This window comes from Cladophialophora immunda (assembly GCF_000835495.1).
Source record: "Cladophialophora immunda strain CBS 83496 unplaced genomic scaffold supercont1.2, whole genome shotgun sequence".
Taxonomy (NCBI): domain Eukaryota; kingdom Fungi; phylum Ascomycota; class Eurotiomycetes; order Chaetothyriales; family Herpotrichiellaceae; genus Cladophialophora; species Cladophialophora immunda.
This window is the reverse complement of record NW_015622542.1, coordinates 6,711,864-6,738,002: the sequence shown is the minus strand read 5'-3', so window position 1 is coordinate 6,738,002 and position 26,139 is coordinate 6,711,864. Positions and strand designations below refer to the sequence as shown.

The 26,139-nt window shown below is 54.7% G+C and overlaps 12 protein-coding genes across 13 annotated transcripts; 4 read left to right on the top strand and 8 right to left on the bottom strand.

Moving 5' to 3' along the window:
- Positions 1–1,296: 1,296 nt before the first annotated feature.
- On the top strand, positions 1,297–2,877 carry PV07_04517 (uncharacterized protein). The gene is made up of 3 exons (XM_016391327.1): positions 1,297–1,900; positions 2,119–2,272; positions 2,325–2,877. Exons 1-3 carry the CDS (start codon positions 1,898–1,900, stop codon positions 2,585–2,587), a joined length of 420 nt encoding a protein of 139 aa, XP_016253229.1. The 5' UTR covers positions 1,297–1,897; the 3' UTR covers positions 2,588–2,877.
- Positions 2,599–3,362, bottom strand: PV07_04516 (uncharacterized protein). The gene has a single exon (XM_016391326.1). The coding sequence runs from the start codon at positions 3,230–3,232 to the stop codon at positions 2,783–2,785; it is 450 nt and encodes a 149-aa protein (XP_016253228.1). The 5' UTR covers positions 3,233–3,362; the 3' UTR covers positions 2,599–2,782.
- Positions 3,363–3,403: 41 nt separating this feature from the next.
- On the top strand, positions 3,404–7,271 carry PV07_04515 (uncharacterized protein). Its single transcript, XM_016391325.1, has one exon. The coding sequence runs from the start codon at positions 3,556–3,558 to the stop codon at positions 6,961–6,963; it is 3,408 nt and encodes a 1,135-aa protein (XP_016253227.1). The 5' UTR covers positions 3,404–3,555; the 3' UTR covers positions 6,964–7,271.
- A 405-nt stretch (positions 7,272–7,676) lies between these two features.
- On the bottom strand, positions 7,677–9,864 carry PV07_04514 (uncharacterized protein). Its single transcript, XM_016391324.1, has one exon. It carries the CDS (start codon positions 9,767–9,769, stop codon positions 7,706–7,708), a length of 2,064 nt encoding a protein of 687 aa, XP_016253226.1. The 5' UTR covers positions 9,770–9,864; the 3' UTR covers positions 7,677–7,705.
- Positions 9,865–9,998: 134 nt separating this feature from the next.
- Positions 9,999–11,730, bottom strand: PV07_04513 (uncharacterized protein). Its single transcript, XM_016391323.1, has 2 exons — positions 11,325–11,730; positions 9,999–11,276 (listed from the first exon to the last, which is right to left on the bottom strand). The coding sequence occupies exons 1-2, from the start codon at positions 11,558–11,560 to the stop codon at positions 10,067–10,069; spliced, it is 1,446 nt and encodes a 481-aa protein (XP_016253225.1). The 5' UTR covers positions 11,561–11,730; the 3' UTR covers positions 9,999–10,066.
- Positions 11,731–11,918: 188 nt separating this feature from the next.
- PV07_04512 (uncharacterized protein) lies at positions 11,919–14,402 on the top strand. The gene is made up of 2 exons (XM_016391322.1): positions 11,919–12,369; positions 12,549–14,402. The coding sequence occupies exons 1-2, from the start codon at positions 12,181–12,183 to the stop codon at positions 13,809–13,811; spliced, it is 1,452 nt and encodes a 483-aa protein (XP_016253224.1). The 5' UTR covers positions 11,919–12,180; the 3' UTR covers positions 13,812–14,402.
- Positions 13,634–15,448, bottom strand: PV07_04511 (uncharacterized protein). The gene is made up of 4 exons (XM_016391321.1): positions 15,203–15,448; positions 14,750–14,966; positions 14,311–14,385; positions 13,634–14,213 (listed from the first exon to the last, which is right to left on the bottom strand). Exons 2-4 carry the CDS (start codon positions 14,828–14,830, stop codon positions 14,061–14,063), a joined length of 309 nt encoding a protein of 102 aa, XP_016253223.1. The 5' UTR covers positions 14,831–14,966; positions 15,203–15,448; the 3' UTR covers positions 13,634–14,060.
- Positions 15,449–15,667: 219 nt separating this feature from the next.
- On the bottom strand, positions 15,668–17,463 carry PV07_04510 (uncharacterized protein). Its single transcript, XM_016391320.1, has 3 exons — positions 17,092–17,463; positions 16,473–17,016; positions 15,668–16,413 (listed from the first exon to the last, which is right to left on the bottom strand). The coding sequence occupies exons 1-3, from the start codon at positions 17,169–17,171 to the stop codon at positions 16,180–16,182; spliced, it is 858 nt and encodes a 285-aa protein (XP_016253222.1). The 5' UTR covers positions 17,172–17,463; the 3' UTR covers positions 15,668–16,179.
- A 175-nt stretch (positions 17,464–17,638) lies between these two features.
- Positions 17,639–19,811, bottom strand: PV07_04509 (acyl-CoA desaturase). The gene has a single exon (XM_016391319.1). The coding sequence runs from the start codon at positions 19,357–19,359 to the stop codon at positions 17,917–17,919; it is 1,443 nt and encodes a 480-aa protein (XP_016253221.1). The 5' UTR covers positions 19,360–19,811; the 3' UTR covers positions 17,639–17,916.
- A 961-nt stretch (positions 19,812–20,772) lies between these two features.
- PV07_04508 (uncharacterized protein) lies at positions 20,773–21,453 on the bottom strand. Its single transcript, XM_016391318.1, has one exon. It carries the CDS (start codon positions 21,390–21,392, stop codon positions 20,871–20,873), a length of 522 nt encoding a protein of 173 aa, XP_016253220.1. The 5' UTR covers positions 21,393–21,453; the 3' UTR covers positions 20,773–20,870.
- Positions 21,454–22,193: 740 nt separating this feature from the next.
- Positions 22,194–23,859, top strand: PV07_04507. 2 transcript variants are annotated; one of them, XM_016391317.1, is made up of 3 exons: positions 22,194–22,310; positions 22,382–22,411; positions 22,477–23,859. In XM_016391317.1, the coding sequence occupies exon 3, from the start codon at positions 22,625–22,627 to the stop codon at positions 23,483–23,485; it is 861 nt and encodes a 286-aa protein (XP_016253219.1). In that variant the 5' UTR covers positions 22,194–22,310; positions 22,382–22,411; positions 22,477–22,624; the 3' UTR covers positions 23,486–23,859. The 2 variants fall into 2 exon arrangements, with proteins under 2 accessions (XP_016253219.1, XP_016253218.1); XM_016391316.1 differs by having other exon boundaries at positions 22,194–22,411.
- A 363-nt stretch (positions 23,860–24,222) lies between these two features.
- PV07_04506 (uncharacterized protein) lies at positions 24,223–26,113 on the bottom strand. Its single transcript, XM_016391315.1, has one exon. The coding sequence runs from the start codon at positions 25,293–25,295 to the stop codon at positions 24,315–24,317; it is 981 nt and encodes a 326-aa protein (XP_016253217.1). The 5' UTR covers positions 25,296–26,113; the 3' UTR covers positions 24,223–24,314.
- Positions 26,114–26,139: the final 26 nt, after the last annotated feature.

Below are 26,139 nucleotides of genomic sequence, written 5' to 3'. Positions count from 1 at the left end.
GTGAGGTGTTGGTCTCTCCTCGCCGGTTATCCGCATCCAATGTCGATCAGTGAGACTGCTTCTGATGTAGCATGACCGTTCTCACTTGCACTCTCCTGCCGTCCTTACCCCCGCAATCTCCTCAGACCCCTCGAAATGCTGTCCAGATGGATGTGCGGCCGCTTCGACGTGAAACCCTTGTTTGATTTGGTGTCCTTCCCTGCCTCCATCGCGGCACCCTGGAAACATTCAATTTGTTTGGCTTGCCAGGATTGCCAGCGCTGTTGATTGTGGGAGCGCGCCTGCATCTGTTTGGTGAGCTTGGAATGCATATCTGATGACGAACACGCCATGCTGGAAGAGGTGGTTGTGCTTTGGAGAGTGGTCGCGGATGACAGGGAAGAAGAATGCTGGCGGCTTGGGGTAACCATAGCAGGTCTTTCAATAACGGGCGACGAGGGAGATGGCATTGTTCGTCAAAGCGTCGCTCTGGAAAGTGCTAGCTGATAAGGTGAAGCCGAGCAATGCTCAATTGGATATGTTGAAATGATCCTGGGGATCGGGATAGTAGGAATGTACGGGATTATCTTTATACCTGTAAAGAATGAGCGATTGAGTGTAGCCTGCTTCGAACCCCAGCGTCTCAATCGGCATCCACGTCGCTTCTATATCAATGATTGCGGACGGGCATGGGAGCTAATGACAAGGGCAGCACTTGATGGCGCAATGATAGCATCAAGCTGACTGGCCGAGTGATGTCCCTCCCTTGTAAATGGAGCAAGGGCGTTGATGCATGGCAGGGGTAAAAGATACGTAGCAGGCCAAACAGACAGTGCGAGTAGTTCGTCGAGATATCACGCCTCCTCCACGTTTACCCACCCGAGCACGTTTAGGGCTGTGACATAGGCTAGACCTGGTGGTCTGTTTGAGGCATGGATACCGACTTTGGACGATCATGTGAAAGAAGGGATTCTCGAACACTTGCGTGGACAGGTGCTAAGGTTGCAATGGACACACATTGCATCTCCGGGTGTGCCTTCAATGAGAAGGAGACGACCCCGTAAGCGACGTATGCCCGTTCAATCTGTCGTTTGAGGCTCGGTCTTACCACCGGGGCAGTCGAGGACATGTTCTGGGCCTTGCGCATTTGATGTAGGACTCGACGACTTCCACGCGAGTTAAGTCCGAGGACGTGACATAATGGTTGGTGAATGGAGCCCTCCTGATATTGGACGACTGGTATACCCAATCAAGAACCGTGAGATAATTCATGCTTGAGGGAATAAACGGCTCTGGTTCCGCCATGTGAAGCCCGGAGGAAGAGATTGAGCACCTGGTTGCCACTGGACAGCCATATTAAAAACGATGGATAGAGCATCGCGCACTCGCGTGCTCGTAGATAATAGAGGAACTTGATGGCCAGGTTCGCCGATCGGTCAAGGCCCTGTCATTCTGTTCACAACTGCAAAAACCCATCTAGGATGAGGCGGAAAGACCTGCGGAGTGCGTCCCAGACCAGATGAGCCTCGTGTTCCGGCTGCTGCCCAAGAAGGAGCAGAAGATCCTGAGGGTCTGCATCGTGATAGCAAATGTGATTTTCATGCTGGGGAGTCGAAAAGGAGGGGCTCGAGGCGGTGGTGAGTGAGGCTGGCAACGGTTGCTGGTCGCTGGTTGCTGGGAGACGGGGGCGTTGGAGTGGGTTTCTGGTCGAGGGCCACGCAGGAACTAGTGTCAACAGAAAGGGAGTGCGCACGCGCCATCTGGCTTCAGGAGAGACCGGTTGTTTGTCTTCCACCTCTTCAACACCGACCTTGGAACTGTTTCTCGACTCGAACACCAAACACAAGATCGTTGCAGCAACCCGCAGTCGAGGCATTTACAAAGGGAACACCGCTTTGGGAGAACTCTGATTTGGAAGATGGTGAGTTCTTTCCTCCCATTCGCCCAGTAACTTTCCGCAGAGGACCAGGGCGAGCCCCGGCATGCTTGACTAAACGGCAATCATCATCAACCAACAAACAAAGACACGACACCATCTCACGAACCTGGTCCCTCGTCCCTCTGCTCTTCTCCCCTCTCCATCTCCGGCTTCACTCACAATATTTCACAATGGCTAATCCTCAATCTTCTGCCGCGCAGACTTCTACCAACTACAAAGAGGCCTTCTCGCTGTACGACAAGCGTGGCAATGGCCGTGTTGCCCTGGAATCCCTTGGCGACCTCCTGCGCGCCTGCGGCCAGAATCCCACCCTCGCTGAGATCAGAGATTTGGAGAAACAAGTTGGTGGTGACTGTGAGAAATAATAAACAACTCAATCGCGTATTCCGGCTAACGTTCGCCGCAGTCGACTTCGACTCCTTCAGCAAAGTGCTCAACCGACCTGGCGGTTTCCGAGACCCCGGCGAACCAGAAGAATACTGTCGTGGCTTCCAAGTGTTTGACAAGGACATGACCGGCTTTATTGGCGTGGGCCAACTGAGATACATTCTGACAAATCTGGGCGAGAAAATGAGCGACGAAGAGGTGGACGAGCTGCTCAAGGCCGTCGATACCAGCAGTGGGGAGATCAATTACATGGAACTCGTCCGAACGATCCTGGCCAACTAGCCACCTCTTCCCTTTACGAGCGTATGGTTTTATGGGCATGGAATCCAATGCATAGTTTTGGTTGGCGCAACGGTGGTCAGGACACCACCACCATTGTCTTGTTCTTGGGCACGATACCCGAGTGCATTCTGGCAGAGCTTATTGGTCTAGAGGGTATCTCAGATGCAATTAAACACATGAATCCTGCACACCCATTTATTTTTGCTCCGCCCATAAAGGAGCATCTGGTTGCTTGCCCTCGACCATATCCTGTGTGCTGAGTAGTCCACCAGGCAGCAAATACACTGGCCTTGGGTCGCCTTCCTGTTTCTCAAAGTGACCCTCGTCGAGATTGTACCCTATCACCAACTTGCACCTAACGCATCGCAGAAGCGTTCTTTTCTCGAATCCGTCTTCTCTTCGGATCATGACTGGTCTTCGCTCGAACGCCACGTTGAGCAGCACAGAGCCCGCGGATTCGGAGCCTTGCGTCTCGAGGGTTTCGGCTCGAGTAATGTCGACAGGTGGAGCGAGGATGAGGGCGCCATCTTGAACAGGCTCACTGCGGCGAGGAAGTGAGTTCAGGTCATGTGCGGTGGTGAGAACGAGCGTTGTGCATAGGCAGTGGTAGGTGTGAATAGGCAACGACGGTGATCTGTCGGCCATCGAGTTCAGATTGGGTTGACGAAGGTTGTCGATGGTGTAAAAGGTTCTTGACAGGATGCGCCGTTTACTGGAAAGCGCATGCGTCTATCGATCCCCCGCAAAAATTTCCAGTAGACTCGTTCTAGGCGGCATCTGCACTGCGGGATTATCATTTTTCGCTTAAACCCTCTCCAGAGATCTTAGCGACGTCACCACTCCTGCCCTTGGAAGGTTGCGCATGTCGCTGCAGATGCCTGCATTTGGTATCTCGGCGTCACCGTCCTCGATCTGTGACTTCGCATGATCTAGAGCTGAGATTCCGTGCCCTTCCAGGGCAGAGTCCAATGCCACCATTCTTACCGAGAAAGAGGCGGTCTACGTCGCCACCAGCCTCCTCACGGGATATCCCTGCGAAGAAGGCAAGACTCGCAGATGTCTTGGACGCCGAGTCGAAAAGCATTCCAGCGCTGCAGCGGACAAAGACATTCTCCCTAGGAAGTGATGATTCGGAGTCCTCCCTGAGTGATGTCGACAGCGACCAGTTCGAAAACGTCCCGTCCGTCCTCGGACAGCCGTCCGCTCCGACTCATGATGATCAAAAGGAGGAGGACGATGACGATAACATAGAATGGGAAGATGCTGCGGGCTACGACCACGAGAAGGAGCTACCGGTCTATAAACCGCAGTCGGACGGCCCCATCGAGATAACCTTGCGCAAAGCCGACAATGAAGCCGACAATTGGATTGCGCAGGCGGCCAACAAGAGGAAAGGTCCCTCGAAGCGAGAAAGGCAGGTCAGGGTTTGCACCCATCAGCTACACGTCCAATTCCTTCTCTGGCACAACTCGGTCCGCAATAGCTGGATCTCGGACAGGGAGGTTCAACAGATTCTTGTCCAACAATTACCCCCTCCAATCAAAAAGGAGGTCGAAAAGTGGAAGAGAGCAAGTGGATTACCGTTTGCAGAGCCAGAAGCAGGGGGGGAACCAGCAAAGGGTAGGGGTAAGAGACATGGCAAACAGAAGGCTGCCAACCCACGCGATGAAAGAGATTGGGGAAGACCGAGCAAGCGCCTTGAGCCGGGCAAGCCCGACATGAGCAATGGCGATCCGCTAATCTCTCTTATGAAAGTCCTGGCTGCATATTGGAAGAAGAGATTTGCCATCACTGCTCCAGGTTTGCGGAAGGGTGGCTATGGCACCAGGCTGAGGTTGAAACAGATCATCCAGTCTCAGCGCAATGATGAGCACAATCCGGAGGAGCACGGGGAGCGCATCAGAGACATCCAAGAATTTCGCGAGCTAGCGAGGAAGTCTGAGGGTTCGAGGGACGTGGGTGCTCAAATGTTTACCGCCTTGCTGAGAGGTCTAGGTATCGAGGCCAGATTGGTAGCGAGCCTACAGCCCAGTGGGTTCGGCTGGACTAAAGCAGAACAAGCGCTGCCTCGAAAGGCCGGCGAAGTGGTCGACTCAGATACACACTTCGACGATTCAGACTCGGGGGGTGCGAAGTCAATATCGAAGATCACCAAAACCTCAACGCGACGAAAAGGCGGAGGACGCAAAACGTCCAGGAATGGTTCCGAGGTGGGAACCGAAGAGGACTCGGTTGTGGACATTACTCCCTCGATGCCCAGAAATCGACCTCAGAAATACGACCGAGAGAGCCCCTTCCCCATCTACTGGACTGAGGCAATATCACCGGTCACAAACAAAGTCCTCCCCGTCTCTCCGCTCGTTCTTGCATCTCCAGTGGCCACCACTCCCGAAATCCTTGCGACCTTCGAACCACGCGGCATCAAAGCCGAGAAGACAAAGACCGTGATGGCCTACGTCATTGCGTATTCCTCTGATGGCTCTGCGAAGGACGTAACTGTGCGATACTTGAGGAAAAGAATTTGGCCAGGCAAGACAAAGGGTTTTCGATTTCCAGTGGAGAAGATTCCCGTATACAACAAATACGGCAAGGTCAAGAGATATGAGGATTACGACTGGTTCAAACGTGTAATGAGTGGATATGCTCGGCCCGACCTGATGAGGACGACGGTCGACGACATGGAAGACGCTACGGATCTCGTTCCTCAACTTCCGGAGAAGAAGGACAACGGTGGTCAAGAAGTCGATACTCTACAATCTCTCAAATCCTCCGCTGATTATGTGCTCGAACGGTTCCTTCGCCGCGAAGAAGCGCTCCGACCCAATGCCGAACCGGTCCGTACCTTCATTTCAGGAAAAGGTGAGAACCAAAAGGAAGAGCCCGTTTTCCGCCGTTCCGACGTGGAGCGTTGCTTGACGGCAGAGTCATGGCATAAAGAAGGCCGACGGCCTAGAGCCGGAGAAGCTCCAATGAAACTCGTTCCTGTGCGGGCAGTTACATTGACTCGCAAGCGAGAAGCAGAAGAACATGAACGACAGACGGGAGAGAAACAGATGCAAGGCCTATACAGCTGGGATCAGACTGAATACATTATCCCGCCGCCGATCCAGAACGGGGTAATTCCTAAGAACGCCTATGGAAACATCGACTGCTTTGTTCCTTCGATGGTGCCCAAAGGGGCCATTCATATTCCTCTGAGGGGGACAGTACGGATTTGCAAGAAGCTCCAGATTGACTTTGCCGAAGCAGTCACGGGCTTTGAATTCGGCAACAAGCGCGCAGTGCCCATATGCACCGGCGTGGTGGTCGCGAAGGAGAATGAGCGGGCGGTGAAAGAGGCATGGCATACATTCAATGAAGAGCAGAGGAAGAAACAGGAAAAGAAAATGGAGTCAATGGTGTTGGAGATGTGGAGAAAGTTCGTTGTCGGCCTGAGGATCAGGGAGAGAGTCAGGGACACATATGGTGATCAGAACGCGGCAGATGAACTGGCGGTGGGGAGGAGTAAAGAACAGCCGATCATGTTGGAAAGTGACGACGAGCCGGCTCCAACGCAGAGAGACGGACTTGAAGCTCGAACTGCTGAGGACGAATTCGGTGGGGGAGGCGGATTTCTACTCGATTCAGACGAAGAGCATGTGGTTGAGAGTGACCTCGAAGTGGTCCATCATCATGATGAATCGAACTCGCCTGTTCTGAACCACTCCATTTCCAAGGGAAAGGAAAGGGCCACAGACAATCAGTATCCGACACCGGCTTCTGTCTCGCCGTTAAAACCGCCGCTTCGACGGCGACGACCTGGAAGGTCTATCCCCAACGAAGCCGAAGACAGTGATCAGGAAGGTTCGGGCTTATCGGCCCCTCCGAGCGAGGACGGTGCCAACATTGACGGAGGAGGCTTCAATCACACATCTGACCTTGACAGCAGCCTCGATGGCGTTGACGATGCTGATGACGAGGACGACGACGGAGAAGATGGAGACGATGATTCCGATGATAAAAACTTGGGTGAATCCGACTCGGACGCCTACGTGCCCACGAAAGCCACAAAACGCACTACATCAGCGCGCAAACCTCAGACCCAGAGCAGCTCGAAAACCACCTCTCAGTCATCCTCACGGAGACAAACAAGAACAAGCACAGGTGCCACGAGGTCCATGCCTAGTCCGTCTCCAGACAGCGGAGATGGCGGCGAGGTTAGATCTGACAATGGCATTGACGTGACGACGCGTCGGTCCAAGCCAAACGCCAAGTCGGCCCCCCATGTCACCTCCAAAGCGAGACACTCAAGAGCTCAGCCTCGCACTCCAAATGCCACCAGACGACGACTGAGACGGGATAGCACGAGGGTCACGAGTCCATACTTCCAGAGCTAGCTCGTGGGCTCGAGGCTTAGATGTCGTAGAGGCGGTACTGCCAGGTGCTACATACATAGGTGGATAGTTCAACCAGTAACAAGGCTAGAATACTGGGAGAAGCAAGATCTGCAGGCATGTCCGGCGCTCAGGGCCAATGCACAGTGCAACCATCAAGACGTCGAAACCAGATGAAACCAGTTTCGGTACTTGTAGCTACATGACTGACTATAGTCAGACCACCTGGCACCCTTGGAACAACAGGGTATGGTAAAGAGATACGGTCACGATATTGGGCAAGTTGTACCAATGGGTCAGGGGGGCAGGGAAAATAGGCTCGCGCATGCGCGATGGCGCTGCGTGAGGCTGAGACACCATCTGCCCAATCCGTATCCTCCAAATACTCAGGAGGCAAAGGGAGGGTAGATTGGACTGGAGCAGCGGAAAGCTCGGGACGAAAAGCCGAAGAACATAGCGTTGGTACAGACGTACTTGAAGGCAATTGTAGTACCACCATGTTAGATTGATGCTGGGTACATGTATTGCCCCCTTAAGACAAGCCACGGATCTCGTTGGCCCGTGCTCTCCATTGCACAAAGCGCGACAAGGCACCGTGATAGATATAGGGTCATGGCTGGTGGCCGCATCCAGAGAAAGGAACACATTGCGTTCTCCAGAATGCGGATTGCAACGGTTGTGTTAGCCGCAGCAGAAGAGGATCTCCTCTTCAAAGACAGTCGTGGTGGAAACACTGGGAGGCAGCTCAGGCGAAATCTCGAGGCCACCGTCTGCCCCATCGGTCGGGCTGCTCATACACCCCCTGCGGACTCCACGGCATGTCGCTTTTCTCGTAAGGCGTGAGGGGGAGGTCATACGGGATACGCAGTCCAACAAGTGTCTCAGGTCCAGAGGATTCAGCTGTGGCGTCCAAGGTGTGCGGAGGTTGAGGTATATCTTTCCCGAACACGGGAATCATCTTCATCTTTTCCGAGTCGTTGCGTTTTACCGCACCGTTATTATCTCTGTCTGCATCGTCCTCGTCCGTCTCGCTGGCCACTTCAGCCTCGAATCTCTCGGCGAATAACTCTGGCCAGACAAGCACACCGATCTCATAGCTCTGCACCACAATCTCCTTCTCTTTCGCGCGGAGGGTACCCCAAGCCTGCTGACTCAGATTCGCACTCGTCAACAACGCCCATGTCACCTCTGGACATGGGTTTTTCGTCGTCGGCTTGTTCGCAAAGCACACGTACGTCTTGATATGCGGCGCGGCCTCGTCTCTTCCCGCTCTTGTCTCCTTCGTCGAGCCTTTGGTCCACTGACACAATGAACTTCGAAGGGCGGCGATTTGTTTCAGATGGGCAGCGGACTGCGCCTTTGTGTGGATGGACCCGCCAGATGCGAAGCCGTCGAGTGAGGTCGCCACGTTTTGAGGTGTCGGATAGATGATTGAGACGTTCTTGGAGTCCCACTCCCGTGCCGGACTGGATGGTATAGACTGCAAGGTCGAGTGAAAGACTGGGAAGAATTGATTCAGCCAGCTTTGCGGAAGGGTGGCGATCGAGGAAACTTGGCATACAACATGGGGAGACTTTGTCCTTATCGTATTGTCGGAGAGGTTGGTCTGCTGTTGTGAAACAATCGATTTCAATGCCCGTGACAGACTCGGGTAGCCCCAGAGTTTCAGATCCCAGGCAGCGTCGTCGTTTTGCGTGGTTGAGGACTCCTTCATTCGTGATGGAACAGAAGCAATGAGGGCACCTCTGACGCTCATAAAATTGAACTGTGCAAGTTGTTCCCGTAATGCCTTTGTTTTTGATCCGTATGCAATGAGATAAGCCAACAAATCATGTTTGAACCTCGTCCCAGTCCCTAATTTTCCCGGTTTGTTCACCTGCTTCCCCTCGAGGAGTGGGAGCATGGGGGATAGCCACGCCGCCTGGGTCATGTTTGTCCAGTCCTGCTCCAAAATATTCGCGGTGTGGATGACAACCTGCGCAAGGTCATCATGAGTGAAGAGAACGAACATCTTGCTATGGTGAGTTCCGAACTGGTCAGGTAAATAAGCAGTTGCGGCTTCCACATTGGTCCATCTTCGACAAGCATCGTCGATGGCGATCTTGTTTGGAGAGTCATTCTTCCACGACCCGTGAATGATCTTCACTTTGACATTGGAGCGAATGTCGGGATCAAAGTGGGTCATTAACCAGTCGACATCGAAGCAGTAATTGAAGACCCAAGCTTCTTTGATCAGCGGGTTCCCAAGGATGTCATGTAGTGAGATGGAGTCGACATTCTTAGAAGGTGGGAGATCACGGATTGTAGTGAGTCTGAAGGGGGATGGGAGGAGCTTTGTTGCAGAGGCTGGCTTGGCCTCAGCGACGGAGGAGCGAACATCTGAGCCTGTATGGACAGGCTTGGGAGAGTGTTTCCGCGGTCTCGGAGAACGCGAATTGACGGTCCTTTTCGTATCTTCGCTCGCCTCATTTTGTGGCTGTGGTGTCGTTGTCCCAGACCTCGAGATACCCGGCGGCGAGATTGACCTGGAGATTGAACTCAGGAAGGCAGCTCTCTTCACACGGACGGATGCTGGGTCCGCTACATTGCTATCCGAAGCCGATCTCTGCGAGGCTGGTAGCGTATCTTTTTGGCCCGCGTCGAGCTTGATTCGCTTTGGAGGTCTTGCGGCCATCAGAGGAGAATATGACAGCTGCCGTCTGAGTGCGGGAGGAGATGCAAATCTCGAACGAGTCTCAGCAAAGATGTGGGAGGAGGTCGAGCAAGAAGTGAAGCGGAGGATCCTGGCGGTGATGCGAGACGCGGACATTCATCAGAAGACGTGGACAGCGATCTCTCTAAGGCAACGACTTGATAGGCTCACATCATCGTCACCTTTGGCACTTGTTCCGAGGCAGGTTGCACTGGACCAGCATATGGAATGCACATACAGAGAAGGCAGCCATGGGATGACTTCGAATCCGGATCATCTTCGGCACAGCCTTACTTGGACTCTTATACGAGACACGAGGCTGGCTACTACTGAATTCTGGTCTATTGGAAAGTCCATTGTCTATATAAAAAAGGTCTTTTCAAGATCTATACATCGTTTCAGACCATGTGGCTGCTACACCGCCGATCCCGGCCCTCGGTTATCCATGCTGAAAATCAGCAACGCCATCGTGTGGCGCACAAACAGTCCCAAAAGCCCACAGCACGTCTGCATGACCAGCAGCTCTCGTGTCAACTGATCTTCTCTCATTGGGCCTCGCCATACCAGCCACAGATTAATGATTGTAAGATTCGACGTACTCGAGATACGATTAGTCTTGGGGTCTACAGTTACTTGAATCAAGTGCAGCTTCTCGAGAAAGAAGAACACCGCCGTCAGTAGCTTGCTGGGTGGTCTCTCCGGCGGCCATGGTGTCACGCTTGGCTCCAGAAGGCCGGTCCTGGCGTTGAATTTGGGGAGTCGATGTCGGGGGCATGGGATCAGATGGAATAGCTGCGGGGTGCTGTAGAGGAAGTTGACGATTTGTGGGATCAGAAGCAAAAGGAGCGTCTTGCTGAAATGCGCCATGATCGCCACAACCGCGAATGTCATGCCCGCAACGTAGCAGTATGTGTCGCCAACGAAAACCCGAGCGGGGTATCTGTTGTGGATGTACAGGGCTGTCGAAACAGCTAGGAATGGTAATAAAATGTACAGCGTCATGAGATGGCCATCGGTGGCGGGGTGTGGACGCGTCGCATAGGCGTGGTTCAACACCGGATTCCCAGGGAACGGGACCAGATAGAGGGCCGAATTGAGCACCAACAACCCCGCAATCACCAGTGACTGTCCAACCTCGATCCCGTTGATGCCTGCAAGGATGTTGATCGAGTTTGGCGCAAATATCGACAGAGCTGACATGTAAAGATAGTAGAAAAGCGACAGATCAATGAGACGAGCTTGGTTTGGCATGTACGGGATGAGAAAGTTGGGGACGACCACGGAAGTGACGCCGAAGTCGACATAGTAGACGATAAGTAGGGGCAGTGAAGCCACCGCAGGGATGAAGAACTTATGTCTCCAGCGAAGGTCGAGGAGATCGTCGCATATGCCCAGTATAGTCGTGGCCTGGAGAGTATTGAGCGCGCTCTGGTACGAGGATAGTTTCGAGTGTGGAAACCGGTGCAAGAACCGGCCCGTCTCGACCTCAGTGACTGTGAGCACGACATCCCTGTTCCCACCACCGGATGTAGCGGCGACGATGTCCTTGTAGAAGGCGAACGGGATGAACGCCATCAGGGCCAGGATGTAGACCGCCGCGGCTACCGCTCCCATGGCCTCAGGACTAGGCAGATTAGCGTACACCCTGTGCTTGACCTTGGGAAGTGCTCACATCTCTTTTGGCATGATTTTGCTCATGTCTCTCCCTTTCAATCCAGCCTTGACAAACGCCGGGCCCGACCATCGCACAAAAGCATAAGTCATGGAGAAAGCCAGGGTCGAGAACGCGAGTGACGCCACGAGAGGCGCGCCATCTCCCTGAAACGTGTTTGCGATCACAGCCAGAGAAGCCCCGGCAGCCACAAGGAGCGACCATTTTTCTGAAGGGTTGAGCGTGAAGGACGCCATAGCGTTTCCGCGGCATGTGAAAATGGGCTGGAGAGCTGATCCTGCAAGGTGCTGCTTTGGGCTACCTTGAACACATGGAGACAGTAGCCATAGCGATTTTGAGATCTGGAGGAGAGAACAATCCAGCAAAGCCACCGATAGCAACTCCTCTCGTCGAACAGCGGCAGGACGCCGTGGGATATCGAGATGGCGACGTGACAATCTGTCCTCTGATGAGTTCCAAACTACCGCCTTCGGAAAAATGATGATCCGACGCTGCCAGCCTCCCCGAGATTCCGCCAATCAGAAGCCGCTTAAATCCAACCTGCCAACCTCGAAAGTTACTATCGACATCGCCAGGAATGCCTCCATGCTTCCTGTCCCCTTCTACTCTTCCCCATGTAACACCGTCAATCGTGAAATACTACAGAGCTCCAAGACATCTACAAAAATCTATCTACCGGAAAGCAATTAGGATACAATGTCTTTGCACAGTCTAGCCTAATACATCCCCCCTATTCACCTGTCTATGTCAGCAATGAAGCATTTACTTCCCCCAAACCAGTTCCGACCACGATCACCTCCGCCAAACCGGTCTTCCACTTGGTCGCTTTGCCCGTAACGTGTCACTATCGCCGAAAATGGCCAAAAGCTCCGCCTTCGACCCAGGCCACCACGACCGCGTCACGGTGCTGCACGCCAACTTCAACGGCACCCGCATCCTGACGGCGTCGATAGACCATCGCATCAAAGTCTGGGAGCGCAATCCGAAGACGGGCGAGCGCACGTTGCTTGACACGTTCACGGCGCACGATTCCGATGTCAGGGATGTGAGTTCTCCTTTTCCCCCTTGCGCACCTCACCATCTGGGGCAGTTCGATAGCTTGGAACAAAACAGCAGATCGCCCTGGTCCCCGTTCTGGCAAAGAAGCCTCTCTGTATTTCGGTCGTGTTTACTTCACCTTTTCATGCATACGCCCTGCTAACCACGCGATGGCCTCCAAAAAAGGCCAAGTTCCTCCACCCAACGCTGGGCACGCACCTGGCCAGCATAGGCAACGACCTGAAATTCCACCTGTGGAGCGAAGACGCGTCGCAGCCGCCGCGGGGGGGCCACCGGTTCCGACGGATCGCGACGATCGCGTCGACGCCGCGCGTGCCCTTCGTGAGCATGGACGTCAAGACGCTGGCGACGGACCACGTGTCGACGTTCCTGGCCCTGATCGACCGGCAGGGCCTGCTGAGCGTGTACGAGCCGAGCAGCCCGGACGACCTGCGCGAGTGGGCGCTGGTGGACTGCTTCAACGTGTGCGCGGGGGCGGCGGCCGCGGCGAGCACGGTGCCCGGCCGCGGCGAAGAGACCAGCTTCAAGGTGCGCTTCGACCCGAACCCGACGCCGCTCGCGTACGTCAACTCAGTCAGCGACGACCGCGATCAGCTGGGCCTGGTGGTCTGCGCGCTCAACGAGGTCAAGATCTACCGCAGCGTCGTGCCCTCGCAGTCTGGGAGTGGTGCGGACGTCAGTGTCGGGGGCATCGGCATGGGCATCGGCGGCGGGACGGGGATCGCCAGCGCGGGGGGCAACGCCAGCCACCGCGTGATGTTCTACGAGGCTCTCAGGCTGCCCGTGCACCCGGCGCTGGTGAGGGACGTGGCATGGGCGCCGTTCAGCGTGCGGGGCACGGATCGCATCGCGACGGCGTGCAAGGACGGCGCGGTGCGGATCTTCGAGCTCGGCGTCGCCGAAAGTCCAGACGCAGATCACGGGACCGGAAACGACAACGGCCATCGCAACAACAACTATAACAACGGCCACCCAGCTCGCAACGGCGCCGAGCAGCACTCCACGCCGACACCGACGCGGAGCATGACCATGCAACAGCAGCAGCGCCACCAGCAACAGCAGTCGAGCCTGACGACCCAGATCGCGGGCCGACACGGCGCCGCCGCCGCGGCACACTCATCTCCCTCCGCGGGCGCGCACACCGCGAACCCGGCGCGGTCGGGCTACGCGTTCCCCTACATCACCACCATATCCTCCGGCACCACGCTCTCGCAGGCGCACACGGACGCGTGGTCCCTCGCGTTCGACTCGCAGGGCCAGGTCCTCATGAGCACCGGCAGCGACGGGGTGACCAAGGTGTGGCGGAAGAGCGTCCTGGGAGGGCAGTGGATGATGTTTGCGGGACAGGAGATCACCGAGGACGAAGATGAAACAGACGAGGACGAGGGCGAGGGCGATGAGAAGAAACATGGCGCAGAGACCGAGTAAGATGATCAGCGTGTATTGTGAGGATAAACCTCTATGCTCTCCTGTACCCGTATGCCCATTGCTCGCGACGATTGACCCCCTCCGACCGAAATCCACACAATGCAGCCAAAGTCGGCATCATTGCCGTCACGGAGAGGAAAGTGGTGTTTGGGAAGGAGTGCTAGCCGGAATCACGACAACCTCAGACTGGCGCTTCCAGCCCGCCCCCCTTCCATGACATGTCCCCATCCCAAATCTCTCGTGCCCCTTCTAATTACCACCGACTGCCTCGGGCACTTTACTTGGATCAAAGCCGTACTTTGTCTTGAGACTCTCGACGAGCTTGATATAACGGTCCTCGGCGGCCTCGGCGGTGGTGCCGGCGTCGACCTCCTTCTGCCAGGCCTTGTGCTTCGCTTTGCCCTATTCGCAAGAGACGGAACACGGTCAGTGACGAGGAATTTCATGAGCTCAGGGTGAGATGGAGAGGTGAGGCAAGGTGCATTGTGAGGGATGGTACCTTTAGATCAAACATTCCTGGAGCGGGGGCCTTGGAGATGTCCTCGCCATTGGCGACTTTGAAGAGTGCGTAGAGCTGAATAACACGGTGGGATTAGTTTGGAATTCGTCAATGCCGAGTTCTGGCTTGGAAAGTGCAATGTAATTGGGGAATTGTTGTTTGAAAACGGGGGCTCGGGAACCAGAAATGCGTGCTGCCCAGAGACTTTGTGACAAAGGGTGGCAAGGTAGGACCGTTAAGAGAGGACCAAGCAGGCAGATCTCCCAATGGCCTTCTTTTCCATCGGCAGGGAGCTGTCGATGTGAATCTCCCCTTGCCAATTCTTTTTGTGACCAGGCACCTGCGCAGTTCCTCAAGTTGCCATTCCAAGCTGTCCCCCCTCGAACTCCTCCTTCGTACAGGAATATGAAAACGGGGACGACATATCATCCGTACTCACCTCCAATAGCTCCTCGTTGCTGGGCTTGGCCTTGAGCTGACGGCTCTCTTCGGCGGCCTTTTGGAAAGCGGCGGAAGGCATCTTTCAACGTTCAAGACTGTAACACGGCGAATGACCTCCTCTCTCTTTCCTCGAACAAAGGGCAGCGGTTGCTCGTGTAGAGTTGAGGGGTAGGGAGGTCTCAAAAGGATCTAAGGGTGACGATGTAACGGGATGCCTAGATTGCGTGCGCAGGGTTAGCGGCCACTGGACTCGATGAAGGATGACGGTGACGACCACAAGGGATGAAGCGGCTGCTAGATAACATCTCGGTGAACGTGTATTTGGAGAGAATTCTCTATTCTTCGGAAATTCCAAGTTGAGGCGCATCCGCCCTGGGGGGCAGGACTCGCCCACCACCCAGGCGGTGGCAGTGACGCATTGATGACTTGGACGGTAGAGAGAGCAACTGACCTCTGATGATTCCTCTGGTCGACAGGACGCTATGTCCGGCTTCGGTCTGTAGGGCGGAGTGAATGCTCGAGTTCAACACTACAATGCAGAGCAGACTTGAAAAAAGTTCGGAAACCGCAGGCGGAGAGATGTCAACAATACAGATGCTGCCCAGGTGGTTGATTTGGCGGTGACGCTCCCAACCAAAAACGACGTCAGAGCCTGGCGCCCAACTGATTCGGTCTTTGGGCTTGTGGCGGGGTATTACTGTAGGTGAAGCCTGAAAATCCCCGAGCGCTGACCGAGGACCGTCAGGGCCGCCCCTTAAAGTGAAACCACTTTGCAGCTACAGTAGAGGTGGGGTCTGCAGAGCGGCGAAGGGGGATTTCTTTGGCCTCCAAGTCTCAAGGCTCGCCAGGCTGATACCGACAGGTAATTAATACCTGAGGAGGATTCTGGAGGGAGGCGTCGTCCAAAGGAGGATTGCTCTACCAGTCGTGGTTCAATCTTTCTATCACTGATGCATGGGTTCACTCTTTACTACCAGTGGCATTCGATGCTGCTGCTGCGCCCGGTCCACCGCCAGGGTCACTGCCCAGCTGTGCCATTTCTGTCAGTCATTAATCCGTTCAGCCCATTGCTCTGTATGCTTAGTGTGTCATGAGTGTGAATCCAAGCGCTGCACCAAAGCAACGCCCTGGAAGAGAAGAACAGGGTAGAAAGCACCTGTAGTCCAGGGGCTCGTCTTCCTGCCAATATGCCCCAAACGCCGTTACATGCTGATAGCAGTCAGTAAACCCGGTTTCCAAGATGCTCTTCCTCGGTCGTGGGCCAAGAGCAATACTCGCACCGACAAGTGTCGATCATTGGCAATTGCTTCACGTTCATCCTGATCTCCGACAATGCTGGCGCCGTCCATCCTGATGAGGTTGTTCGGGAAGACAACCACGGACCGGCCAGCTTGCAGAGTGACACTCATCTGCCTCATTTCACACTCCCTACCAATCAGCAGCCCAACCGTTCTTCTCCAGAAACTCTGCGCAAGCATTCTTCAACGCCACATTGGGTATCAGTTGGTCCGGCTTGAGAGGCTGCCTAGTGAGGGGGTCACATCCGACGGCCTTGATGTGTTTCAACAGGGACACCCGCTCGTATGAGACGCCAGTGGGTGTCACGACCGGGTCATGCATCACTTCGAATGTAATGGGGTCAATGAGCCAGTCAGGGACAACCTGTACAGGGCGGCACGTTAGCAACACGGTCATGTAGAGATGCAGTATCTGTGCCATACCCTCTCCGCCGAATCCGGGACGCCTTTGTCTTCAAACCCCCGCCTGATGTTTGCCCTTCTCACTTCGGCCTCTCTCTGGAGTTCTTCAACTTCCTCCCGACGTCCCGTCTCCCCGATCTCGCCCGCCTTGAACTTTACTTCCACTGCGTCCAGATCCCGCTGTAGCTGCGCATCCAGCAGGTCTTCCACCAACGCCAACGTCTCATTCATCTCTCTCAACCGCGCGGTCTCTTTTGCCTGCCATTGTGCTTGCTTCGCTTTCAAAATGAAGCCGCCAATCAACTCTGCAGAACTGTCGTGTGTCTCTAGACATATTGCGTACGCGGTTTTCGCCTCTTCCAGTGCTTCACCGACATGGCGCTGCGGAAGCAGTGCTTGCGCCAAATAATAATGAGACTTCATGGCGGCATTCTTGTTCTTGGTACCGTACAGTTCTATCGCCTTGCGTGCGTCGGATTCAGCGCCCGGCCAGTCTTGTAGACGGATGCGGGTGAGCGCTCGGTTAGTAAAGACTTTGGGGTCGGAGCGGGAGTGTTCGGCGATCCTGTTTCGTCTGCCAGGTTAGAACCTAGGAATCTCAAAGAGAAGGGCGGCTTTGAACGTGGGCCGAGAGACGTACGCTTGAGTGTAGAATTGCTCGGCCTCCTTGTATTCGCCGGCTTTGAACTTCTGGTTGCCTAGTTCTCGAAAAGACGACATGGCGGGCTGATGGTCAAATACTCTAGACTCTAGGGAGACGGAATGTCAATGATGGTTTGGAGAAGACAATCTCAATAAATCGACAGTCAGTTGATCAGGTAATGGCAAAGGAGCGAATGTTGGAAGTGGAGAGCGACAGCGCCCAAGCACATGCAACTACAATCATGAAATACGAACAGCTGGAAAGCATTGCTGTCCAAAACAATCCTAACAGCCGATCGTGCGACACCAGGTCGATGGTCGGATATCGTGGCAAGTCAGCCTTGGGCGCAGAAGGTGATGGACGCGTTTGGATACTTTTGCGAGAAAGTCCAGCACAACGCAGCATAAGGCGGAGTTCGGATGAATTTGGAAGTGCAAGCAGAGACGCTGGATGCGGAGAAACTCGCCCACCGACCCAGGCCCCCAGCCCCTCATGCCAATGCCATCCACTTGAACGGAATAGATGCGTATACCAATCATAAAAATCACAGAGAATTGCTTTCGTCTGATTTCATACTGCTATGATACGCCATGGGTATATCGAGTGGTTTTGTAAGCAGCTTCTAAGGCTCAATCTCGTCAATCACGCCTAGAACCAATGGCCGATCCCATATCCATAGCCGTCCCCCCCCCCGAATCCATTTGCCCTTTCGCTGTTTTCCTGGAACGCCCAACTCAACTGTACATATCGCTAGCAGGTAAAAAAGTTTCCCATAATCTCTAACTCATCAAGACCGATCTCATAGTCCGGTATAATCTGCACTTAAGCAGCACCCGCGGTAGGAGTGTTCTGGAGCACTTTGGTGGGTTGGTAGCCAGCTCGGATAATCCTCTCGCCAGAGGAGTCTCGGCTGACTTCACCTTTGGCCTCCAATTGCGACCGCCGCCAGATATCAACCTCACCTCCGCCACGGATGACGCCCACTCGCATCGTCGAGAGCAAGTTGTGCGCGGCATTGCTGTGCATGTAGACACCACCGTTGAACATGGCAGTGGCATCCTTGCCAACGCCAGAGCCGATCATGGCCTTGCCACCAGGGTGGTCCTTGATGAAATCCGTCACATCGTGAACAATACCGGCGACAGCAATCAAACCACGGCCATTCTTGCATTGGTCCACATACTCATCCCATTCCATAACCGGCAGCTGATCGAGAGGAACACCCCAGTCGAGCTTGGCACGCTTCTGATCGAGCTTCTTTTGCTGTTGTTGAAGACGGCCCTTCTCGATTTCGTTGGCGCGGAATTGTTTGAGGTCGTACGCAAGGCCGAGTTGCTTGCAGGTCCAGATGAACCACTTGGTGGGATCATATTGGTGCCATTCGATGGCGTTGCGGTAATCGGAGGGGAACTCGTGGTGGAAGTTGTGGTAACCCTCACCCAGGGTAACAAAAGCCGTGATGACGTGGTCACGCGGGGAGTTACGGTCGTCGAAAGGTTGGTCTCCCAGCCAGTGAGCCAGAGAGTTGACGCAGAAGGTGGCTTGCTGGACGAAGAAAATTCGGAGAATGCCAGCGTAGATGAAACCACCCCACCAATCACCCCAACCGAGGCCAGCAACAATAGTAGGCAGGATCAGACCCATGAAGATCACGACCTTGAGATAGTTCTTGTGCTGCCAGACAACAATCGGGTCTTCGTTCAAATCCGAGATATCGGTACGTCCAATTCTCTTGGGGTTTTGCTTCATGACCATCCAGCCAATGTGAGAATACAGCAAGCCCTTGCGGACGGAGTATGGGTCCTTGTCTGTGTCGGTGTATCTGTGGTGTGCTCGGTGGTCGCGTGACCACCATCTGATCGAGCCTTCAACGGCACCACCACCAACGGCGGCGAGGAAGAGCCTCAAAGGGAGCGTGGCGGAATAGGAGGTATGAGCCCATAATCTGTGATATCCAGCTGTAATGCCCAATCCGGTGGCAAAGTAATATAGCACAGCCCAGACGGCGGTCTTGACCTGCAGGGGCACCCAGAAGGCCTGGATGCAACCCCACAGTGGGATGCCGACGATGAGGGTGACGTTGAGCCAGTTGACATGCTTGTACCAGTTCGACCTTGTCATGGGCATCTCGGTGATATGGACTTTCTTGGGGTCATACTTGGTGCTTCTGTTGGGCTCGGAGGGTTTAGCCATCGGCGTTGGCTGAGAGGACTGGAACTCGGGCTTGACAGCCAGGTCACCAGCGGTGGGTTGAGACGAAGGCATGGTTGAAGCTGAGGAGCGATCCAACTAATGCCAGAGGGACTGAGAACTGAAGATGGGATGAAGGAACGAAGAGGGGGAAGATCAGGACAGGAGCTGGGACCGAAGGCTATATTTATGAGGAGGGTGAGGATGGGCCAAAACAGTGATGGCGTGTTTGAGCCTTCTCAGATATGTTGAGAGGCAATTGTGGGGAAGTCGGTGGAATGGGTCAGAGGCACAGGCCAGAGATCGGAGGCAATGCTTTCAAGGGTAAGACGATCATGCTCAGCGGATACGGAGAGCACCTTGCATGACAGACGAATCGTGGACCGTGGACCGAGAGAGGCCCGGCGAGAACTGAGAATCTGGCAGTGCCTCTGGACAGACTGGACAGAGATTTTCCTGGGTCTCATGAGCCGGTCTCGACGGGTTGGCTGACGATGCCCAAAAAGCTGGAGTTGGGTTGGGAAGCGGCAACGCAGCGCAGCCCCCAAGGCGCGAAAAAGACGGTGCAGGGTTTTGAGATTTTTGTTGGGGAAGAGAAACGTCACTAGCCATCGCCGGCAGCCACCTCCGACCGCGGTGTGATTGGTGGATCGCTTCGGTGCCTTGCGCTAGAAGCCCGCTAGAAGCTCAGATCCCTGCCACTAGGAGAATTTTAAGTCGGTTTCCCCAACATAACACCGTGGACTGCATTTGCGGTCGGACGGCAGAGTGACCAGGGGAGAATAAGAATAGCTACGAGAGGCACGGAGCACAAGGGGACAAAGGGTAGGAGGAGGGTTACACGGAGGCAACCAGTAGGGCACCCTGCCTTTCAGCCTCGTCTGCTACCAGAGAGGACCTCGCAAGCCATCTCAATACCGCCTGCAGCATCAGCAGCCAGCAGCCGGGTCATTCCTCAAACGCACATCCTCGGCCCAACCGAATTTTAGACTGGCGGCTGAGGGAGCTGGTCAGATCTCGGGTCTGTCCCTCCGACGCACCAGGGGCCCCCATGGCCACAAGGGACTCGTCTTGGAAAGGGTTGGGCCTCGCTCTTCGTTTCGGTGACCGTATTTCGTATCGCTCTAGCATGAAGTCCTTTTTTCCTCTTACCCGGCCACCTATTTCCCGTACAGAAGAGGCAATATATCATTGGCTTCTCCTCAACGACAGGGTATATTGATATGCTGACTCTATCAGATGACTTTTGTACACGAGTACCGAGTATGTCCCTGTTAAAAGCATGTGAATCACTCATTCCTGTCAAAATGTTGGGAAGACCCTTCACGACACAGATGAGAATGTGTTGTTGAAAACCTACAACACGTAGGCTGCAAAGTTGGCGTGCTTTGTCACCTGTTATGATCTCAATGTCTTCTTGGAGTGGGGAGGACGCCTTTGTTGAGGATATCTGGCGCCTGGAAAGTGAACATGCGACAGTCAGCCCCCCCGGCGTCATCGGCTGATCACCCAAGGGAGGACACAATATGAGCATGGCTTTTGCGGTGGTCTGTACTACCTGCGTACCACCTCGGTGCCCTGCTGCTTCACCAAGGAACAGCTCTCGGCCCAACGTCCAACCCATACGAACCTTCGCTCCTAATCCCTCCCGCCTGATCCTCGACCCTCTCTCTAACTTCCTCTCCCATATCGCCTCCGCTGTTCTTCCATCTCCTATGTAGCCTCCCGGCTGCAAACCTGCCCACTCCCCAAACACCCGCTGCAATGATACTCGCTCCTATGGTAGGCGGAGCCGCCAACCAAGCTACTCCAGATATCATGCCTCCAAACGCAGTGGCTCCGACGGCCGCCACCAAGGTCCCAACAGCAACATATTTTGCCCAGCGTACCAGCCGCCAGATGATGAACTGTCCCACATACCGGACTGTGCGGAGCAGTGCGCGCGTTCGAAATCGAGCAGGCCTTTCAGCTGTGGCTGCGGTCGGCGAGATGAGGTAGTTCAGGTTTCGTTTGGCCGAAATAAGTGCCGAGCTGGATTGTTGTTGAACAGCAGTGTCGCCGTCATCTATGGCTGAGACAATCGTTGCGTTCCCCCTTGAAGGTGCCATGGTCGATTGGAGCGTACTGTTTGAATTTGGAGAATGCGTTTGATGATGCAGACTGACTAGGTGCGAACGGAAAGTTGGTGACAGCTGCAGCATTGAAAGAGTCTGCCCAGAGTCTTGAACCTTGCGTTGTGACGTAATTGGGCAATGCACGACGCAGCCTTGCGAGGCTCGAGGTCAAAGAATGGCACTCCAGCGTTCGAGAGCTTCCCCTCCTTTTCACCCTTTCTTTTTGGTCTTTCACTGAGTCCAAACTACTGAACGCAAATCAATGTCGGTGTAGAGATTCTTCCAGGCATTTCACCCCTTGTGCAATATCCTCTAGGTACAGATAGTCCTGATGGATGCAGCCTTGAACAAACCATCTGCACAAGAGTGCTGAAGCAGCTTTCCCGTTTCCCCAAAAGTGCCAGTCATTTCGATGTGGCATGAGATCTATGCTCCTGAATATAATGAGGAGTCCCAGCACGTACATACCGCCCAGTCACCATCCCCATGGACGTGAGGGCTAAACCCCAGACAAGTTCATCTTTCGCCTGGCTATATCAGCCTTCAACAGACTCTGCCTTGGTTTTCTAGGAATACAATCCCCACTATCAATAACTATCCCCTCAAAACCTTCATGGACGCCGTGGTCTGTTCGACCATGCAGCCTGCAAATTATGATTACATGCGGACGCCCATATAGGTGGATATGCAAGCCCATCAATCTTCCCGAAAGGGGGATGGTGCGATGTCGGACAATGACCGGGAAAACTCCGACCGACTTACCATCAGCTTGCAGAGATTCGTTCACGGCTTATCCCTTGCAATGAGCTGTTCTGGGATGCTTGGTCCGACCAGCACACAATGTCAATAGGTGTGCCCAAGAGAGTCTACGACGCGGTGGTCGTCGGCGCTGGAGGCGCAGGCGTTGCAACGGTTGGTGCACTCCTTCACTACCACCAAGGCTTCAGAATCGGATGGGTAGATCCTGACTTCTCTGGGGGAAGGATATCAAAGAGATATAGGGATGTCTCGAGGTATGAACGAAGGCCACTACCTTCTCAATATTGACTGTCTTACTGAACACCTTTCTCTTATCTAGCAACACCAAAACATCTCTGTTCCGACAATATGCCGATGCTTTCGAACCGTTCCGTCAAATTGTGGCTTCAACCCCGAAGCCAAATGCTGTGACCGTGCTCGAAGCGCTGGAACAGAATCGCGGCTGCCATCTCCGGTATGCGGCAGACATGTTGACCATGTTGACGAGCGGCCTGCGCAAACATCCCAACGTCGAGATACACGTTGGCGACATGTCGGCCGCAGACTTCCAAACTTCGTCAGCCGCTTGGTCAATGTGTCTCGACCCGTCGGACCAGGCGCCAGACCGAAAGCTCTACGCTCGAAACGTCATCATGTGCACAGGCTCGTCGCCGACGAAGATCCCTCTACCTTGTTCGACGCCGACCGTCCTCGACCTCGACGACGTGCTGGACCGCCAGAAACTGCGAAGCAGCCTGCCATCGGCGGATGAAAGTCTGGTTGTGGGAGTGATAGGCACGTCTCACAGCGCCATCGTCGCCATTATGAACCTGTACGAGTTGGCAACGGGGGGCACCCACCCTCGGCTTCAGGTCAAATGGTTCGTCCGCGGCCCGATGACCTACGCCGTTGAGATGGACGGCTGGATCCTGCGCGACAACACGGGCCTGAAAGGTGCCTCTGCAGACTTTGCCCGCGCGCACTTGGAGGACGACAAACTGCGCGAGTCGCCCGTGGGCAAGGTCCTCACCAAGGTCGACTGTCCGGACGTCCGCGACGCGTCCATGACCCCCCACCTCGACTCGTGCACGCACGTCGTGGAGGCAATCGGCTACACGCGAGATCCCCTCCCTCGGCTCTCCGTCGACGGCACGACGCTCGAGGGCATCACCCACGACCCGACCAAGGGCCTGCTCCTGGACGGCAACGGTCACGCCGTCCCGCACGCCTACGGCGCCGGCATCGCCTTCCCAGAGAGAGTCACCGATCCCGCGGGCAACACCGAAAGCGCCGTCGGGCTCTGGAAATTCATCAAGTATCTGCACCGGGTCGCTCCGACGTGGTGTTAGCCCATCGAACTCGCAGGGTGCATAGACACACGCTGCTTTGGAGGGTAGACCGGGTCAAAAGGGGGGGGCCCAGAAAACAGAGTACCATTCACATTCCTGCCCTCGGCAAACAGACTCACGGCACATGTTTTGGGATGGCTTGGGGGCTCAGGGATTCGTCATGTCCCCGTGCCTCACCACTCCCTGTTCGATGACCTACCAACCAGATTGAGTTGCAGCTTACATGTTCGATAGACAAGAAGCGACCACTGTCGTCCCCTAAACCCACTGAATAGATACCTAGACCGATAGAAAGCTAGATCGGGTGATGGGGTGACGTTGGTCCATTCGATAGGGTTGAGTACATATTATTTTCCCGGCTATGCTGTTTTCCGAGTTATGTCTACACGACCAGTGCAGGAGTTCTCGCCGTGCACCATAAACGCCTTCGTTGGATTCTGTAGGGAGTTGGGGTCTTGTAGACTTGACGCCCTCCAAACAGCCAGCATCAGACAACTCGAGGTCGAAGATGGCGACCGAACCCCATGGGCGCGCTGGGTAGCTGGATAACTTCATTCGTGCATAGACGTTGGCTTCATGTGAACTGAGAACTGGCCAGGGCCGTGGCAGGCATATTCTTAGCTACTACACCATTCGTGGCATTTGAAGAGGCGAGGGAGGCTGACGCAATTAGACACTTGAATGGAAATCGACGAGCAGGAGAGCAAAACATTAGTTGACGGAGACGGAACCAACGTCCCGTATCTACCGTAGTACATAAGAACTCCATCTACCTAGACAAGCTTTGTAACATATCATCCATGTGAAAATACATATAGACCGCAGAAACTTATAGATCTACACGCTTGCCTACCCGTGGTGTCCAGTGGGGCTTTGGCGGCACCCATAATCCCTCTGTCGGGACCTGTATTTCGGGATCAGCCACCAAGGTCCTGCTGGAACGCGAAGAGTCCGCCATGCCCATGACCTTCTCTGCACGATCGCCAGCAGGCCCGAGCCGTCCCCGCGTCCACCGCCTGAGGAGCCAGTTCCTGGTCCAGATGGCATACCTCACAAAGACAAAAATGACGACAATGGCGACCGAGTAGCATATGACATGCACCACGACCTTCCACTTGCCCAGCTCCGGGTCCAGCCATTCGTACACCCAGAACCCGCCCGTTGCGCGGGTCAGGTACGCCAGCCCGAGGTACAGCGACAGGATGGTCATGAGGAAGGGCAAGTGCGTCCAGGGCAAGGGCTCGGTGGTGGGGAGGGTGATCTCGAGCAACGCCATGAACGTGTTCAGGGCGTGCACGGAGATATTGGCCCAGGCATCGAAGGTCACCGTGTACCACGGCCCGACGTACATGGTGCACCAGAAGGTGAGGGTGACGAGGATCGGAAAGCACGTCACCATGCTGTAGTACAGGCTGTGCAGGACCTGCAAGGACGGCGGGAACCGGGCGTGCAGCCAGCTCGTCCCCGTTTTCGCGTAGAAGAAGCCGTGTGCCGCAGTGACCAAGAAATAGAACCCTTGGCCATAGTAGGAGAGGTATGTGAAGTAGGAAAAGGACCGACCGATTGCGGAGGAGCCGATCACGGTCGTGTAGGTAGGCTCATCAACGTCATGCAGGTGGTAGATGTCGATGTTGCCGGAGAACCAGATGTAGGAGTAGATGATGGCGGTGAAGACATAGAGGCCGAGCAGCACGCGCAGACAGCCGTGGATGACTGGGTGAAGAGCCCAGGAGGAGACAAAAGTATGGTTCTTGTCGAAAGGGTCTGTGTAGCCCAGGAGACGATAGACATTGTTCTTTGAGATGGCCATTTGGCGGCCCGGATCAGAAACGAAATGGATGTTACAGATGCTTTGATCTTTACCTGGAGATGCCCAAGAGTGGGCGGCAATCCTGTTTATATCCCAGAGGTCCTCGTCCCATTGGGGCCAGTCGAGTCGAGGAAGGCCATGCCCATGGTGCAGTGTCTAAACTTGATCGAAAATGCGCAGACAAGGGAACGCCGTATTTGTTGTCCCCACGGCAGCAGACTTAGCTGCATGGCCAAAATCACAAGCATTGCGTCTGAATAGTCAGATTCTGACAGTGTCTGATAGCGCAAGTCGATGTTCTCCTCTCTGGCGCCGGGCCAGTTGGACGCCTCTAAAGCCCGATCAGGACATCAGCTAAGCCTCGTTGGCTCGCAAATCTGGGAATGCGGGCGAATTGGTGATCATCCGGAGACTGCAAGTCAGTAGATGTGCAAAGTGTTTGAACCCTTCGGCGATCAGCCACTATAGTAACCCGCGCCATGCTTTGCAGCAGTAACGCGGCTTCTGGTGGCTGGCTGATTGGGGGAGAAGGTCGATATCAAGCCTGTACAATTATGCTTTCATGGACGGCTACGCCGAGAACACATGTAGTTCTTTTGGAGATGTTCAAGGTAAAGGCCGCACACCTGTGTGTATGGTACCTGTGCACTTACAAGCAAGTCGTGAGATCGATCCTGGCTCGTATTCACCAGACGGCAAGTGCCTCGAGCCGTGTCAGACGGGAGGGTCGCAAAGCCTGGGGCAACGCGATGAAGCGGATCATCGAGGCGATACAGCATCTGTTGTTAGAATCTCCTGACGAGAAGGGGAGATTCTGGTAGACCATAGCCAGGAAGGTGATTCT

Bases quoted from the DNA above. Each gene is read 5' to 3' on its own strand.
- PV07_04517 (XM_016391327.1), top strand. The intron at 2,273-2,324 runs GTGAGAAATAAT...CGTTCGCCGCAG, and splicing joins GAAACAAGTTGGTGGTGACT to TCGACTTCGACTCCTTCAGC.
- PV07_04512 (XM_016391322.1), top strand. From the start codon at position 12,181: ATGGCCAAAAGCTCCGCCTTCGACCCAGGCCACCACGACCGCGTCACG. The intron at 12,370-12,548 runs GTGAGTTCTCCT...CCTCCAAAAAAG, and splicing joins ACGATTCCGATGTCAGGGAT to GCCAAGTTCCTCCACCCAAC.
- PV07_04513 (XM_016391323.1), bottom strand. From the start codon at position 11,560: ATGGCGTCCTTCACGCTCAACCCTTCAGAAAAATGGTCGCTCCTTGTG. The intron at 11,277-11,324 runs GTGAGCACTTCC...TAATCTGCCTAG, and splicing joins AAAATCATGCCAAAAGAGAT to TCCTGAGGCCATGGGAGCGG.
- PV07_04509 (XM_016391319.1), bottom strand. From the start codon at position 19,359: ATGCCTTCGTCTCAACCCACCGCTGGTGACCTGGCTGTCAAGCCCGAG.
- PV07_04507 (XM_016391316.1), top strand. From the start codon at position 22,239: ATGTCAATAGGTGTGCCCAAGAGAGTCTACGACGCGGTGGTCGTCGGC. The intron at 22,412-22,476 runs GTATGAACGAAG...TCTCTTATCTAG, and splicing joins AGATATAGGGATGTCTCGAG to CAACACCAAAACATCTCTGT.
- PV07_04510 (XM_016391320.1), bottom strand. From the start codon at position 17,171: ATGTCGTCTTTTCGAGAACTAGGCAACCAGAAGTTCAAAGCCGGCGAA. The intron at 17,017-17,091 runs GTACGTCTCTCG...CAGACGAAACAG, and splicing joins GAGCAATTCTACACTCAAGC to GATCGCCGAACACTCCCGCT. The intron at 16,414-16,472 runs GTATGGCACAGA...CGCCCTGTACAG, and splicing joins TCCCGGATTCGGCGGAGAGG to GTTGTCCCTGACTGGCTCAT.
- PV07_04506 (XM_016391315.1), bottom strand. From the start codon at position 25,295: ATGGCCATCTCAAAGAACAATGTCTATCGTCTCCTGGGCTACACAGAC.
- PV07_04515 (XM_016391325.1), top strand. From the start codon at position 3,556: ATGCCACCATTCTTACCGAGAAAGAGGCGGTCTACGTCGCCACCAGCC.
- PV07_04516 (XM_016391326.1), bottom strand. From the start codon at position 3,232: ATGGCCGACAGATCACCGTCGTTGCCTATTCACACCTACCACTGCCTA.
- PV07_04511 (XM_016391321.1), bottom strand. From the start codon at position 14,830: ATGCCTTCCGCCGCTTTCCAAAAGGCCGCCGAAGAGAGCCGTCAGCTC. The intron at 14,386-14,749 runs GTGAGTACGGAT...CGTGTTATTCAG, and splicing joins GCAACGAGGAGCTATTGGAG to CTCTACGCACTCTTCAAAGT. The intron at 14,214-14,310 runs GTACCATCCCTC...TCTTGCGAATAG, and splicing joins CAGGAATGTTTGATCTAAAG to GGCAAAGCGAAGCACAAGGC.
- PV07_04514 (XM_016391324.1), bottom strand. From the start codon at position 9,769: ATGTCCGCGTCTCGCATCACCGCCAGGATCCTCCGCTTCACTTCTTGC.
- PV07_04508 (XM_016391318.1), bottom strand. From the start codon at position 21,392: ATGGCACCTTCAAGGGGGAACGCAACGATTGTCTCAGCCATAGATGAC.